The 15644-nt window shown below is 41.8% G+C and overlaps 1 protein-coding gene across 2 annotated transcripts in view; it reads right to left on the bottom strand.

Moving 5' to 3' along the window:
* EFEMP1 (EGF containing fibulin extracellular matrix protein 1) overlaps positions 1-15644 on the bottom strand; it is a 114419-nt gene that overhangs the window by 13149 nt on the left and 85626 nt on the right. For both annotated transcript variants that reach the window (XM_006021566.1, XM_025201595.1), the window contains 3 exons: positions 9265-9387; positions 4218-4337; positions 1626-1745 (listed from right to left, as the gene is read on the bottom strand). In XM_006021566.1, the coding sequence (XP_006021628.1) occupies positions 1626-1745; positions 4218-4337; positions 9265-9387 (363 nt within the window). The remainder of the gene's footprint in view (positions 1-1625; positions 1746-4217; positions 4338-9264; positions 9388-15644) is intronic.

Here is a 15644-nt window from a genome sequence, read left to right as displayed (position 1 = left end):
CTCCTCCCCCTCCCCCTCCTGCCCCTTCTATCCCACAGACTTAAGAGCTGGATGCTGCTCCCTACACTGCCAAGCTGCACTCCTGGCCGCATGCGTGCTGCAGCTGTGCCCATGCATGTGGCATTTATTGGCGACATTATCGGCCACATCAGCCAAAAAAAGCTGATTGCCAATAATGTCAATTTCACTTCTTTTGGTTCCGATATGATATGGACTGATGTATTGGTGCACCTCTATAAGAAAGTGGTTAAACTTCATAGTTTCATCATTGGTAGGGTCGGAAGGGACCTGATCAGATCATCAAGTCTGACCCCCTGCCATGGCAGGAAAGAGTACTGGGGTCAAACGACCCCAGCAAGGTGTTCATCTACCCTCCTCTTAAAGTGCCCCAGGGTAGGAGCCAGCACCACTTCACTTGGAAGTTGGTTCCAGGTCCTAGCTGCTCTGGCAGTGAAGTAGCGCCTCCTGATGTCTAGTCTGAATCTACCCTTTGCCAGCTTGTGACTGTTATTTCTAGTCACTCCTGGTAGTGCTCGGGGGAACACGGACTTCCCCAATGCCTGCTAGTCCTCTCTGACTAGTTTGTAAATGGCCACTAGATCCCTCCTCAGCCTTCTCTTGTGGAGGCTGAACAGGTTCAGGTCCCTTAGCATCTCCTCGGAGGGCCTGCCCTGATGACCCCTAATCATGTGAGTGGCCCTCCTCTGGACCCTCTCCATATTGTCCACATCTCTCCTGAAGTGCGGCACCCAGAACTGGACGCAGTACTCCAACTGTGGCCTGACCAGTGTCAGATATAGGCTGCAATTGGACCTAGACAGGTTACAGGGGTGGGCAGATGAGAACAGGATGGGTTTCAACACTGACAAGTGCAAGGTACTGCACCTGGGGAGGAAGAACCAGCAGCACACCTACAGGTTGGGGAACTCCCTTCTCATCAGTGCAGAGGCAGAAAAGGATCTTGGAGTCATTATTGATGCCAAAATGAACATGGGCGACCGTGTGGGGATGTGTTCAGGAAGGCCAACCACACCTTGTCATGCATCCACAGATGCATCTCGAGCAGGTCCAAGGAGGTGATCCTCCCCCTCTATGCAGCATTGGTAGGCTAAGGGACCTGAACCTGTTCAGCCTCCACAAGAGAAGGCTGAGGGGGGATCTAGTGGCCTGTTACAAACTAGTCAGGGGGGACCAGCAGGCATTGGGGGAGTCCCTGTTCCCCCGAGCACTACCAGGAGTGACTAGAAATAACGGTCACAAGTTGGCAGAGGGTAGATTCAGACTAGACATCAGGAGACGCTACTTCAGTTAGAGTGGCTAGGACCTGGAACCAACTTCCAAGAGAAGTGGTGCTGGCTCCTATCCTGGGGGTCTTTAAGAGAAGGTTAGACAAACACCTTGCTGGGGTCGTTTGACCCCAGTACTTTTTCCTGCCACGGCAGGGGGTTGGACTTGATGATCTGCTCAGGTCCCTTCCGACCCTACCAACTATGAAACTATGAAACTATGAAACCTCATTAATTCACAGAATTGTTTTTCAGAAAAATTACAGGAAGAGAGAAATGGTATTTATCATGTTCCAAGAATCTTTCTGTTAACACATTATATAGAAGAGAGCAGATTACCTTCACAGTTGATTCTATCACTGCTTAACTCAAATCCTGGATTACACTGACAGATGAAAGAACCAAGTATATTGTAACATTGTTGCGCACATGGGTTATTGGCATCACATTCGTTTATGTCTGAAAGGAAACATTACATATCTTTATCCACATTGAGGTCTTTGAATCCGGTAATTAAACTGATTAAGTGGATTAGTTGTAGTTTGGGTGCTTTGTTCTGCAGCCCAGTAAACTATCTCAGTAGACTCTGCAGCTGCTGGAACGATGTCAGATCTGTGCTTTTCATTCCTTGCAGAAAAACTGGAATATTTTTCCAGGAATGAGAGTTATTCTAATGTGTAATGAACTCTTCCAAAATGTTTAGTGCAGCTATTAAACTCCACATTCCAGCATCTTTTTTCAGGTATGAAATGCCAAGTCTATAAATAATTGATATAAGGAACACGAACTGATAAGACCTCTCAGCATGCAGTGGTTAAGATTTATCTGAGCTATTTATTACTCCTAAAATCTGTTCTTTTAAATTCCTTTTCAATTATAACATGCGCCTTTGAGACAAGTAGAGAGTTTTGCAATGCTCCAAGGCATAGACCATATTGGGGGAAGGCATTTTTCTATGTTAGATTCTTTCCATGATATGCCCATCTTAAGAACATATGTGAGGACAATGCAGTCTGAAAAGAGAAGGAAGGCATTTTCAATGGAAAGTTTGTGAACATGAAATTTCAGTATCTTTATCTGGAATCTTTAATACTTATTTTTCATATACTGTTGACTTTTTAAGTGCATACAGAGGAACAGTGAAGGAGAAAAAGCTTCCCATTCACTTTTTGATGTGTTTTGTAAGAAACCATCATTACTGTAATTCTAATGTTTTTCTATTTTTTTGTGGAATTTTCAAATGCTTGCAAATTATGTCAGCAATAGCTATCTGCAGATACTAATACAATTGACAAAACTCTTTACTATATTCAAAGAATCTGTTAGAATCAGCTAAAGTCGGGAGTAAAATATTTGGCGTCTATGATTTATGAAGGCTTCTAGTTTAAAATGAATAGGGGAGAATGCTTATATATTGCTTCTATAGTTAGCTTTTAGCAAAAATGTAGTGAAGTTTATATGAAAACAATATTATTAGAAGCACTAAGTGAAAAGGTGGAAAATTCAATTTGTGAATATTCTTCTCTAGAGAAATTGTTCTACACACATGTATCCAGTAAAGATGTGATGTATAACAGTTACAGTCGTAACCTCTGACATATATTTGCGAAGTTACCTCTTGAGATAGGACAGCTTATACTTCCAGGTTGGTAAAGGTCAATGGATGGAGATGCCTGTAATACATCTGATACTGTTCTGGAGTTATAACAACAATGACCTCTAAAGAAATGTTCTTTAGAAACCAGGGACTGTGCCTTTTCCGTCCCCAGTCCTCATCTCAGTTCCAAAAGCATTCAATTTCCCACTCCAGTAGGGGAGGAGAGAGAGAGCCCATGGTTTCTAAAGAAGATTATTGTTGTTACAACTCCAGAAGGATGCTTAGTGTAATACAGGTGCTCAAAATCAAGGAATATTTGTCTTATGTATTTAAATAACCATTAGTTTAGCTATATTCAGTGAAAACAGATTCCTTCCAAACTCTCAGAGTCTGAACCCATACAATAACAGATGATATGGAAACATATATAGCTTCTTTGGTAAATGGAGTAGATTTTCCCATGAAAATATAGAAATAAATATATTCCCATAAAAGTATAGAAATAAATATATTCTTGACCCCTGAAAAATCATCCTGCTTATATGTTTAATTTTTAGAAATAACTTTCTTCTACTAAGTATTTACTAAGGAAACAGTCATGTGAAAGTAGCTTGCACCTTGTTAAGCAAACCTCTTTGCAGCCCAATGTCCTCCTTTAATCATTAGAAGACTTTGAGTCAATAATAATAATCTTGTTGATTTTGTCAAACTCTGTTGCAATCAACTATCAGACCTCCCTCAGAAATTTACTTACAAAAGTCTGAATATGATTCCCTAACTCCTTCAGTTTTAGGTTTCAAATTACTTCTCAAAGGTTCGTATCTGAGATGGAAAGAGCTGAATTCTGTTATTGTTACATAAACCATGTGCTACAGAGAATAAATACATGGAATCATTTCTTCTAGTTTCCAGCTATAGGGCCTGATTTTACTTGGACTGGTGTAAATCAGGAGTAACTCCATCAAAGACATTGAAGCATTAATATAAAACCAGCACAGTTGAAAGGAAAATTTGGCTTCAGATTAAATAATGAATTTCACTCCCTGATGTTCAAAGAACCAAATTTATGGCATACAGAAGCCAGCTTGCCAATACAATAATCCAATTTCAAAGAAAATTTCCATGTTTGTGTCCAAGAAATTTATGTTCCCCAAGATTTTCTTGGACCAGTTCCAGAAAACTTCTAAGCCTAGAAAGAGGTATGACAATTTTTCAAATATTCTATTTAGTAACTTATGATGATGAAAGATAGTTTAAAAACACAACAGTATGCCAGTATTTGTTTTTCTAACCCAGAAATAATCATATATAAAGATACCCAGAAAAGTGCTTACCTACACAAGTGTGGTTGTTCGATGCTAATTGAAATCCTGGATTGCACTGGCAATAATAGGACCCAGGAGTGTTCACACATCTATGGTGACAATATGGAGGGAGGGTGCATTCATCGATGTCTGAATTACCACAAGAGCAAAACAGTAAAAAATGTTAGTACAGATTAATCACAACAGTTTACTGCTGCCAGCTTCTGTCCAAATAAAATGCAAAGTTAATTAGATCTGAATAAGGAAGTAAAAAAGAAAGGAGCTAATATAAAGCTAGAGTTTACTCTTGCTAAATTTAATGGGAGCAGCACTGTTCCCTTTCCATTCATGAAGTAATTTTTGTTCAAATCTCTCTATGGTCATTGTTAAACCAATGTGGTGTCAATACATATAAAGGCCCTCCTTTATTTGGTGGCTATGGTATAGTATGGTATTGAAATCTATTAATTTTTGTTGACTATCACATGCCTCATTTTGGTTCTGAAACCCAGAACAAGCATCCTGATCACTTCTTAACCAGACCTAATGACAACCAGAATACTAAGTGTGGTTCATACACTCCTTTTCTGTGCAAAAGCAGAGTAACAAATTAATGCTTAATCTCTTTTGGTCTCTTTAGAGAACCCAAATCCTTCTCTGTTCTAAGTGCAAGAATGTATAAGAATGACAGGGGTATGTGATCTGTCTACATAGACAACAGAGATTAGGCATGAAAAAGAAGTGGGGTTCTGGAGTTCGATGGAGACATGGGCTCCATAACCCCACAGCTATACCTCTTGACTGTTCCCCACTCTTAAACTCTCTTACGTTCTTTCTGAAGTTAGTACCACTAAGCTACCAGCTGCAAGCCTGTAGCTGTTTTCTTTGACTGTGTGAAGGAAAATCAGATTGCATGACTGAAGTCAGTGCTATCTCAGGCAGTATTACCTCGTTCATGCAGGTTAACCATAGTTTAAGGTACGGTAGTATGCTGCCTTTCCCAGTTCTGGCATTCCTCAGGTACACTGGAGCGTGCAAACTACATAAAGTGCAGAACGGCTGTCTTAATCTTTTGCACTTTAGATGGTGTGCATGGAGCTGCTGGAGTTCCTGCCTCAGCTCATGTGGATCTGCAAAACACTTTCTCCTACTAGCTAAATTGGCCACGCATGCATGTGCACAATCTTCCTTAGGCTGTGCCCTTCTTGAGTGTAGTCAGAAAAATCCACACAGTGTCTTGTGCATGAACAGAATGTCATTTTTTTCCCAGCGGCTTGGCTTTCAGTCAAATAAATCCTGGTTTTCACTGAAATGAAGAAAGGAACTTCCCATTTCCATGCCAAATTTTGAATTTCCTACTTCCAGCTGTTTCCACTGTAGATGTGCTTTAGAAAGAAGCCAAGAGTTTTTATAATGGGAAAGCATTACTTTTTTCACTTAATATTAAATATTAGTTAACCCTCTTCACACAAACTTAGTATTTATATTCTGAGGCCAGATCCTAATCAGTGTTTAGGTAGTGAAGTGAAAAAATGGGCTTAGGTTGAAAACCCTTTTGCAGCCTTCACTATTGTAATGGTTGTCATTACAACTGTTTTATAGCAGAGAGAATTCATGAAGTAGAAGAGGGATGGACCAGAAGATCCAGCAAATCCTTTCCATCTCTGGTTTTTATAGAACCTCATTGTAGCAGGACACGGTGGTGTGCCTGCCGTTTTTGGGGGAGAAGCTGCCTGAGAGGCAGCTTCCAGGTGGTGTGGGGGCTGACGGGGTCTCACCTGACCAGCAGAGGGCCAGGCTAAGACTAGATAAGCCCAGTGTCTGAGCCGGTCAGGGAGCCTAGCTCTGATAGCCTGAGGAGAGGAGCTCTCTGCAGCATGGCAGAAGGACTCCTGAAGGGCCCAAGAAGGTAGGGGATGCAGAATGACTCTGCAGGCCTGGGAGCCACAGAATATTCCTCGGGGCAGAGAAGAAATGGTTTATGCAAACAAGGCACCTTTGTTTATGTTGGTATTATTGCTTGAGTTACAAGCCTTGAGCCCTGATGGAGAGAGGCTCAAGACCTACAGAGAGTTCTCCAGCCTGGAGAAGGGGCTGAGTGGGGTATAGAGGGCAAGGGGATAGAGCCTAGCAGCCCAGAGAAGGGGCTGAGTGAGGTACAGAGGGCTCCCCAGCCCAGAGGAGGGGCTGAACAAGGGAACAGAGCCCTCCAGCCCAGAGAAGGGGCTAAGCGGGGTACAAAGGGCTTCCCAGCTCAGAGAAGGGACTGAGCCAGGAAACCGAACAGAGGACCTGCTGGCCAGGAAGAGTCGAAACAAGGTATTAGAAGGTATACAGTCTCCAAGAGGGACTGCGTGAGGGGTGAGGGGTCTGAGGACCCAGAGAAACAGGGTGGAGAGACCCAGAGGGTCTAAGAGTCCTGAGAGGGACTAAGAAAAGCTAACATCTGAAATGATAACACCTGCGAGGTTTGGGGTGTGATGTAGTGCGGGAATCCAGCCACACAATTTGGCCATAAGGCTACAGATGCCCTGCAGGGGCACTGCCAGGCTGAGAGAGCCTACTTAGCATTGAAAGTAGTGGGGTCTGGGAGGGACTCATTGAGGAGCTGATTGGATTCAGGCTCTTTGTCTAACGCCCATGGGTAGCCGCCCTTACTTAACCTCAATAACAGTAAAGCATGGTGGGTGAGCAATTAAGGGAGGGCAACATTAGAGACGGAGCCGGGCAGGAGCCACAGCAGTAGCTGTACCAGGGGGTCTCAAGGCCACCCCTGGGGCATGAATCTGCTACATTCATCCTCACGAACATGCAATGGCTATTTAAAGCCCATACGATACAAATTTAGGCATGGGATTAGTATCACTGAATCTTTGAGTTCCGTGGGGCTACTCGTATGTCTGAATGTTTGCAAGGCAGGATTCTAATTCATGGGGATTTTGCTTGGAGGAATAGGGTGCATCTTTTGTGTGTGCATGTGATTCTGTAACAGGCTATAAGATTCTGTAACAGGCTATAAGATGCCTTAGGTTAGTAAGATCTGGTCAACAGAGCCAAATGTGTGTTTGAAGCAATGTTGCCGAAAGTGTTACCTTGCATTTGCAGCCCCCATTTTTCAGAAAATAACATCTTTGCTATATCTGAACACATGACTTAAAAAAAAACAAATCAAAGTATAAAAAGAATCATTCAGGTTTCTAGATTAAATTAAAAGTAAAAAAGAAAGAACTAGAAATAGGTTTCCACCTCTGCCCCCATTTCCCCTCCTCCCCCCCTTCCCAACCAGCCTTCAAGCCAAAAATATCTGGAGCAATTTCACTCCAATTTCAGAGGAACACTTCCTCCCTGTTGAGAGTCTATAGCAAGATTTAGTCCCAAAGGAATATTTTTGGCTGAGGTATTACAAAGCCTCAAAAGATGGGTTTCATTTTGAAGTGCTGACACTACAGACTGTAGCATTATTTTTATGATGTATTCTATTTTGACCTACATTAGTGATATATCCTTCTTCACTTCATCAGCCCGTCTTGGTTTAGACAGATGTAGGAGAAATTTCTCCTTCTAAAGTTGTTAATTATACATAAATCATGAAAAATGTAAGTTGTGCCATGTGGATTTCTTACTGTCAGGGTTGCAATATGTTTCCTATTAAACCTTTAAGTAGTACTCTAGCTCAGCTGATATTAAAAGGAGTAACTAACTGCACACTGGAATACATGCCTACTCTTACATTCTAGAGAAAATGTAACATTTTTACATGTATCAACAACCTGTCAAAAGTATTCCCCTACCTACATTCCAAACTACTCATCCTACTCCTCCACATAAAACTAACAAGTATTGGAAGGAGCTCTGTTTACAGAAATCTGCTTGTCAAGCACCCGATCCAAAGCCCACTGAAGTGATTAAGAGTCTTTCCATTGATTTTCATGGGCTCTGGTTCAGACCCTGAAAGAAAAGGTGTACAGCTTTCTTTTTTACCAAGCATTTAAATAGTAATAAAACCAAACAGCTATTGATATTACCCGTTCTTCCCTCCCAGTAATCCCTCTAAGGGGACTGCTAAGGGGACTGCTTGAATCTTAGCAAGCCTTCTAAACACAGATTAGGGAATTTGCAAAACTTTCAACTGCAAAACTCCTGATCTGTGAAACACTGGAGAACACCTTGAGTTTTTGTCTTGAAAATGCCTTTCCCTCACCTTGTCTGATACAAACGTTGCATCTTGTAGAGATCCTATTGGGTTCATCATGTTTGATTTGATTTCACACTTGTTCTCATACATATAATAAATGCAGAGCATAAGACCGATCCCTTATGAAAAGGCAACTTCCACAGAAGTCAAGATTTAAGAGGTGCTCTGTAAGAACTGCAGGTTCAGAAAGATGGCGTCTTTGCATATCTTTTCAGGCCACTATCTTTCAGAATATTCCTGGAGGAGATTGGACTGTGTAAGATATAACTGAACAATGTGGTTTAGTATATCACTATATTGGCAGAAGTGCTGCAGTCTGATTTGCACAAATCCTGTTCTTTTATGTATTTGGGCTTATAATGATCCCAGTGGTGTCAGTAGATCAGTCTCCAGCCCCTACTCCTGGCACTAAGAGTAAAGACAGTGGTTAATGTGTGATAAATTTCATACCTCTGGGCCCAGAGCTTCCACTGGTTTGTTTTATGCAAATAAATAAGTGCAACTGAATTCTATTGTGAAAGTAAGCTCTTCAGACTGGGTCTTTCTATGTGTCTCTACAGTGTGCCTAGGCCTGAAATGCTGGATTCCACTGAAGTTGATGGAAAGACTCCCATCCACTTACAAGGGACTCGTGACTGTGCCTGGGGCCATTGAGTACTACCCAATACAAGTAAGGCATAACATAAATAGCTAAGTAATTTTTTGTTGGAAGCTCAATTCAAAGTTGAGAATACAGTATGCTTAAAATACCTGCTAGCTCTATCCACTAGAAATTATTGCCTTGTTCTCCCACAATCTACCAAAACTATGTGGCAAGGTATTTATGAAGTCTGAAAATTAACCTAGATAGCCAAAGAACATGGTTTATGCTAGTACACTTACCGATGCATTGTTCTCCTCGTTTCTGGAAACCAGGGAGACACTGGCATCTGAAGGACCCTCTTAAATTGACACATGCTTGATCTGTCCTGCAGTTATGGGCTCCTGTTGCACATTCATCTATATCTTTATAAAACAGCAAACAGAAAATTAGTTATAAACTCTGGTTCAGGCGCTCACAGTTGAAGAATCTGTATTCATCACCTCCACCCCAAAGGTGCTTTTTTTCTTCCCATAGCTTATTCTGTTTACAAAATACAAGCACATTTTTTGGGGACAAAAACACAAAGCTTTCTAGTAGTCCTTAACTCTCACCTATATTTCTAATATATATAATTTTTCCAAAACCATATATTTTAGGCAGGGTTAGTAGCACTGCTTATTATTAAGGTTGCCTTATAGAATCATAGAAAGCTAGGGTTGGAAGGGACCTCAGGAGGTCATGTAGTCCAGCTCCTGCTCAAAGCAGGACCATCCCCAACTTGATCATCAGCTAGATCATCCCAGCTAAAGCTTTGTTTTGCCAGGTTTTGAAAACCTTCAAGGATGGAGCTTCCACCACCTTTTTGACTAACCTGTTCCAGTATTTTACTACCCTCCTAGTGAGAAAATTCTTTCTAATATCTAACCTAAACTTCCCTTGCTGCAACTTGAGACTATTGCTCCTTGCTCTGTCATCTGCCACCACCGAGAACAGTCTAGTTCCATCCTCTTTCGAACTTCCCTTCATGTAGTTGAAGGCTGCATGTAGTTGAAGGCTCAGTCTTTTCTTTTCGAGGCTAAATAAGCCCAGTTCCCTCAGTGTTTCCTTATAAGTCATGTCCCCCAGCTGCTTCACCATTTTTGTTGGCCTCCACTGAACTCTCTCCAATATCTCCATATCCTTTCGTAGTGGGGAGCCCAAAACTGAACAGAATACTCAGGATGTGGCCTCACCAGTGCTGAATGGAAGGGAATAGTGACTTATCTTGACCTCCTGGCAACACACCTATCAATGCAGCCCAGTATACTGTTAGCCTTCTTGGCAACAAGGGCATACTGTTGGCTCATATTCAGCTTATTGTCCACTGTAACCCCCAGGTCCTTTTATGCAGAGACATTGCCCAGGCAGTCAGCCCCCAGCCTGTACTGATGCATGGGATTGCTCTGTCCTAAGTGCAGGACTTTGCGCTTGTCCTTTTTGAACCTCATGAGATTTCTTTTGGCCCAATCCTCCAATTTGTCTAAGTCATTCTGAATAGTGTATGATTGCACAGGTAACTACAATTCAGAAATTTCCTAACCACTGACTATTTGCAATTTTATTTTAAAAACTACATTAAAGGAATATTATAAAAATCAGTGACACATTTTAATGCACTTTTCCATCTAGACTGAATGGATATATACATGTACATGTGTGCATGTGAGTGTGTGTAGTTATACATGTGTGTGTGTGTGTGCGTGTGTATATAAAAGTGACAATGATTGGTATTTAACAACAACACTTGAAAATTGTTTCTGTTAAAAAAACAAATTACAATTTGTTTTATCATTTAAAAATCCAGCTTGTTTCTTACTGTAACCTGACACTTCACAATGAAAGGATTTTGACATTTTGGAGAATGTAGGCTGAATAAACAAATTCCTTAAGATGTATGATCTCTAGTTTACAAATTTCAGCTGAACTCACTATTTGTACAGGCATTAGGGATCTTCGAAATTCACCAGTGGCACATTCTGGGTGGTGCTTTGGAAAAAATTATGCATTCTTTCACATAAAAATAAAAACAATTTTGACCATGCAATTCAATAAAAAATAAACCTTCAACAGTTTAAATTAATTCCGAGTGTTTGCCTTTTCCCAAATGTCCAAATATTTTAGACATACTGCTTTTATTTGACAGGTCAAACTCTTGTGCTGTCCTGTCCTCTGTATGTCTGAAAGGTTCAGTTCTGCAGCCACCATACGTATATGGAACTAGCTGGCTTCATTCTTCCGCACTATCAGAGTAAAAGTTCATTCTCAGTTGTAGAGCAAGATTTAAAAGACCTATATTAAGTTAATATAGAACAGACATATAATTAAGGGCTTGATCTAAAGCACAGTGGGCGCATCTACTAGTGCGCTTTACTGTGGAGTAGACAAATTATCTCAACAGTAGGGTATCTTCATCTACAAGTGGGCTGGCATCTTATAGCCTGTTACAGAATCACATGCACACACAAAAGATGCACCCTATTCCTCCAAGCAAAATCCCCATGAATTAGAATCCTGCCTTGCAAACATTCAGACATACGAGTAGCCCCACGGAACTCAAAGATTCAGTGATACTAATCCCATGCCTAAATTTGTATCGTATGGGCTTTAAATAGCCATTGCATGTTCGTGAGGATGAATGTAGCAGATTCATGCCCCAGGGGTGGCCTTGAGACCCCCTGGTACAGCTACTGCTGTGGCTCCTGCCCGGCTCCGTCTCTAATGTTGCCCTCCCTTAATTGCTCACCCACCATGCCTTACTGTTATTGAGGCCCTAGCTCAGTAAACTAATTAACTCTACTGAAAGTCATGTGTAAATGCTGACCACAGGACTAAATTGTGGCCAGTCAGCCCAGCCAGCTGGGGGTCTGCTTTGCCCTGACTCAAATTGCTGCTGTCCCGGGCATGCGTGTAGATGCTGTGCCTGGGAGTAGTTTACTCCAGCTCAAACAGCTCTGGAGTTTATTGCTTTGCAGTAATTGCACATGTAGATGCATCCAGTGAAATCTACTGCAGTTTTTCCAGTGACTGTAGTGTGCTTGGTATGAACTCCTACTTCCTACAAAATAGGGAAGAAAGATGCCTACAATGTTCATATTGTTTCATCTCCTGGATTGTGTTCTTGGAACAAAGCATATTTAACCTCTGAATGCTTGTCAACATGGACACATTTAGAAAGTTAATCTGATTATTTTTAAAAGGATTATTATACTGAATTGAACCCTTTTGTGGATATTCATATTGAAAATTAAAGTAGCTTTAATTCAGTTGCACTTATTTCACTTTGGAAAAGTGAAGTATTACTTTCAAAAGAAGTAAGCTAAAGTCAGCTGGGCCACTTCCATTCTGAAAAAATAGTATCCATACAGGAGCTAAATGATCCACTTTGAAGTCACATAATCAGTTAATGTGGGTTAATTTTCCTGAATATTTCTGTGTAGGAAACCCCTCACTGGGACTAAATGGTTAAGGGTCTCACTGCTCCAGAGCAAGCAATATTCTAAGTAGCAGGCCTCCCCAGGGCAGTAAAACTTCCACCTACTAGGCACTCCAAAAGCATATTACAATACAAAAGAGGAAATAAATGTTTATTTAATTTGTTCTTTGCGAACTGCTTGGTCTTTGGTGAAAACTTTGGTACAACTGACTTTCATTAAGGACTTTTTAAACTTTAACCCATCACATAATGTACTATTGCTTCCTTCTCAGAGATACATTTTTTTAATTGTTAGGCCATTTTAACATCATTAAAATAAGTTTTTTCATTCACTGTTGCTTTATTGGATTGTTAGATACAGTTTAGTCTCAGAAGTGGGGACTATATGTCAAATGGCTTCTTATTTTCTGCTATAAACTAGGTAAGTGCATTTTTCCTAAGCTCTTACTACAGTCTGCCAGATGATAACTCTTGGAGACAGTGCCTTGCTTCATCTGGAAATAACAATTTTTCCTTTGCATGTGATACAAGTATCCTTGTACCTCCAAAAACCCTAACCTAACCCTATCATTTGGTTGAGGATGTCACTACATCACAGATAAGCTTTACTTCTATACAGTTCATTTCTACATAGATCTAATATATGCTAAGATCTTTTTGTTCCCATGCAAGAAGAATGCATGTATCTTTATAATGTCTGTTTGTAAAGAATGTTAACTTATTTCATAAGTCTTGTGACGTTTTGAGATGTTATACTTGTGGAATCCACTCTGTGGTGCATGTGCCCTATGTAATTTAAACTAGATTATTTCTGAACAGCAGTGTTCATTATGGCGCACCTCTGCCCTACATGGCCTTCAGACCACTGTAGATGAGGGTACAAAAGGCAAAGTACCTTCAACAACAACTTTCTTCCTTCAAAATAAGAACCTTGAGAATAGGGCCCCAAATTAGTGGTGAAAAAGGGAGTTCATGGGATCTGTGCAGAAAACATTTACTGTAAACTACATAACTATTCTCTCTTCTTTTTCTTCTTTCTGCAACTTTGCTCACACAAATTCTACTCTTAACTGATTAACAAGCAGTTATCTTGAGTTAGGTCCTATTAACCTAGTAGAAGAGGGGGGCTGTCACTTGAAAAAAAGCACTGGGTGTTGCCCTTCAAATATCTTAACACCATGGGTTGTGAAAATGCATTGTAATCCTGTAGAATTAATAGTGGGGGTTGCTGCTAAGTGTACTCTGACAGTCTAGATTTTTTCAGAGGAAGCAAATAAGACAGGATAGTTAGAACTGAAGCCGATAGCTCAGAGAGCTGTTGCTGAACCACCTAGATGGACAATGCTTCCTCTTAGTTATTCTGGTAGAATTCCTATTTTGTGAACGATGTTTGAACATCAGGCAAGTAGCCACACTCTAAAGAAGTTGTTTAACCAGCATTTGCACAGTTGAGTGCAAAGATGCTGGATTTCATAGATTTCATAGACCTTAGGGCTTGAAGGGACCTTGGAAGATCATTGAGTCCAGCCCCCTGCCCCAGGGGCAGGAAGTCAGCTGGGGTCATAGGATTCCAGCAAGATAAGCATCCAAATGTCTCTTGAAGGCATTCAATGGGGGTGCTTGAACCACCTCTGATGGCAGGCTATTCCAGACCTTGGGGGCTCGGACAGTAAAGAAATTCTTCCTTATGTCCAGCTTGAAATGGTCTTGCAGGAGTTTAAAACTGTTCAACCTTGTTATCCCTTGGGGCACTCTGGTGAACAAACATTCCCCCAGATCCTGGTGAACACCCCTGATAAACTTACAGGTTGCCACCAGATCATCCTGAGCCTGCGCTTTTCCAGGCTAAAGAGTCCCATAGCTCTCAGCCTGCCATCGTAAGGTCTGTTTTCCTGACCTCTGATCATGCATGTGGCTCTTCTCTGGACTCTCTCAATCTTCTCCACATCCTTTTTGAATTGTGGAGCCCAAAACTGGACACAGTACTCCAGCTGCAGCCTCACCAAGGCCGAGTACAATGGGACAATGACGTCTTGGGATCTGCTTGAGAAGCATCTATGGATGCAAGCCATTGTTTTGCTCGCTTTATTAGCTGCAGCATCACATTGAAGGCTCATGTTCATCTTGTGGTCAATCATGACCCCCAAGACCCTTTTGTCTGTAGTGCTAGCCAGCGTAGCACTGAAGAGCCTATAAGCATGCTGCAGGTTTTTCTTCCCAAGGCGGAGAACCTTGCATTTTTCGGTGTTAAACACCATCAGGTTCTCATCCACCCATTTCCTGAGTCTGTCAAGGTCAGTCTGGATTGCCCTCCTGTCCTCAGGTGTGGATGCTTTAACCCAGAGTTTGGTGTCGTTGACAAACTTGGCTAGTCTGCTTCTGACACCAAATGTCTACATCATTTAATGAAGATGTTAAATAGTATAGGCCCTAGGACAGAGTCTTGAGGGACCCCACTGGTTACAGCACACCACGACAATTGACTTCCATCAACTACCACCCTCTGTGTCTGACCACGGAGCCAATTCCCCAGCCAGCGGATCATGGCGGATCCGAGGCTGCAGTTGGCCAGTTTTGCCAAGAGGTGATCATGGGATACCAGATTAAAGGCTGTTTTGAAGTCAAGATATACAACATCAATCTCCTCTCCCTTGTCCAGGTGATAGGTCACCTGGTCATAAAAGGAAATAAGATTGGTCAAACAAGACCTACCCACAACAAACTTGTGCTGGCTATCCCTCAGGATGTTGTCATTGGCCAGTCCATTAAGAATGGCCTCTTTGATTATCTTTTCTGAGACCTTCCCCGGGATAGAGGTCAGGCTGATGGGCCTGTAGTTTGCCGGATCCACTTTCCTCCCTTTCTTGAAGATATGCACCACATTTGCCTTCTTCCAGTCTTTGGACACTACACCAGAGTGCCAGGAGTTCTCAAAGATCCGTGCCAGGGGCTGAGCTATGATGCTTCCCAGCTCCTTGAGTACCCTGGGGTATAGATTGTAAGGGCTGGCTGACTTGAAGGTGTCCAGTCTCTCAAGGTGTTCCTTCACGAGGTCAGCATTGATGGAAGGCAAGGAATCTCTCTCACCTGGGCCTCCCTGTCCCGTAACGGGACTGATGAAAAACTGACACAAAGTACCCATTTAGTAGATTGGCTTTTTCCTGGGCGTTGGTTGTTAGTTGTCCCATCTGGTTCAGCCGGGGTCCA

The sequence above is a fragment of the Alligator sinensis genome, unplaced genomic scaffold (assembly GCF_000455745.1).
Source record: "Alligator sinensis unplaced genomic scaffold, ASM45574v1 scaffold432_1, whole genome shotgun sequence".
Taxonomy (NCBI): Eukaryota; Metazoa; Chordata; order Crocodylia; family Alligatoridae; genus Alligator; species Alligator sinensis.
The sequence above is the reverse complement of the archived record's forward strand: the minus strand, read 5'-3'. Positions and strand labels throughout refer to the sequence as shown.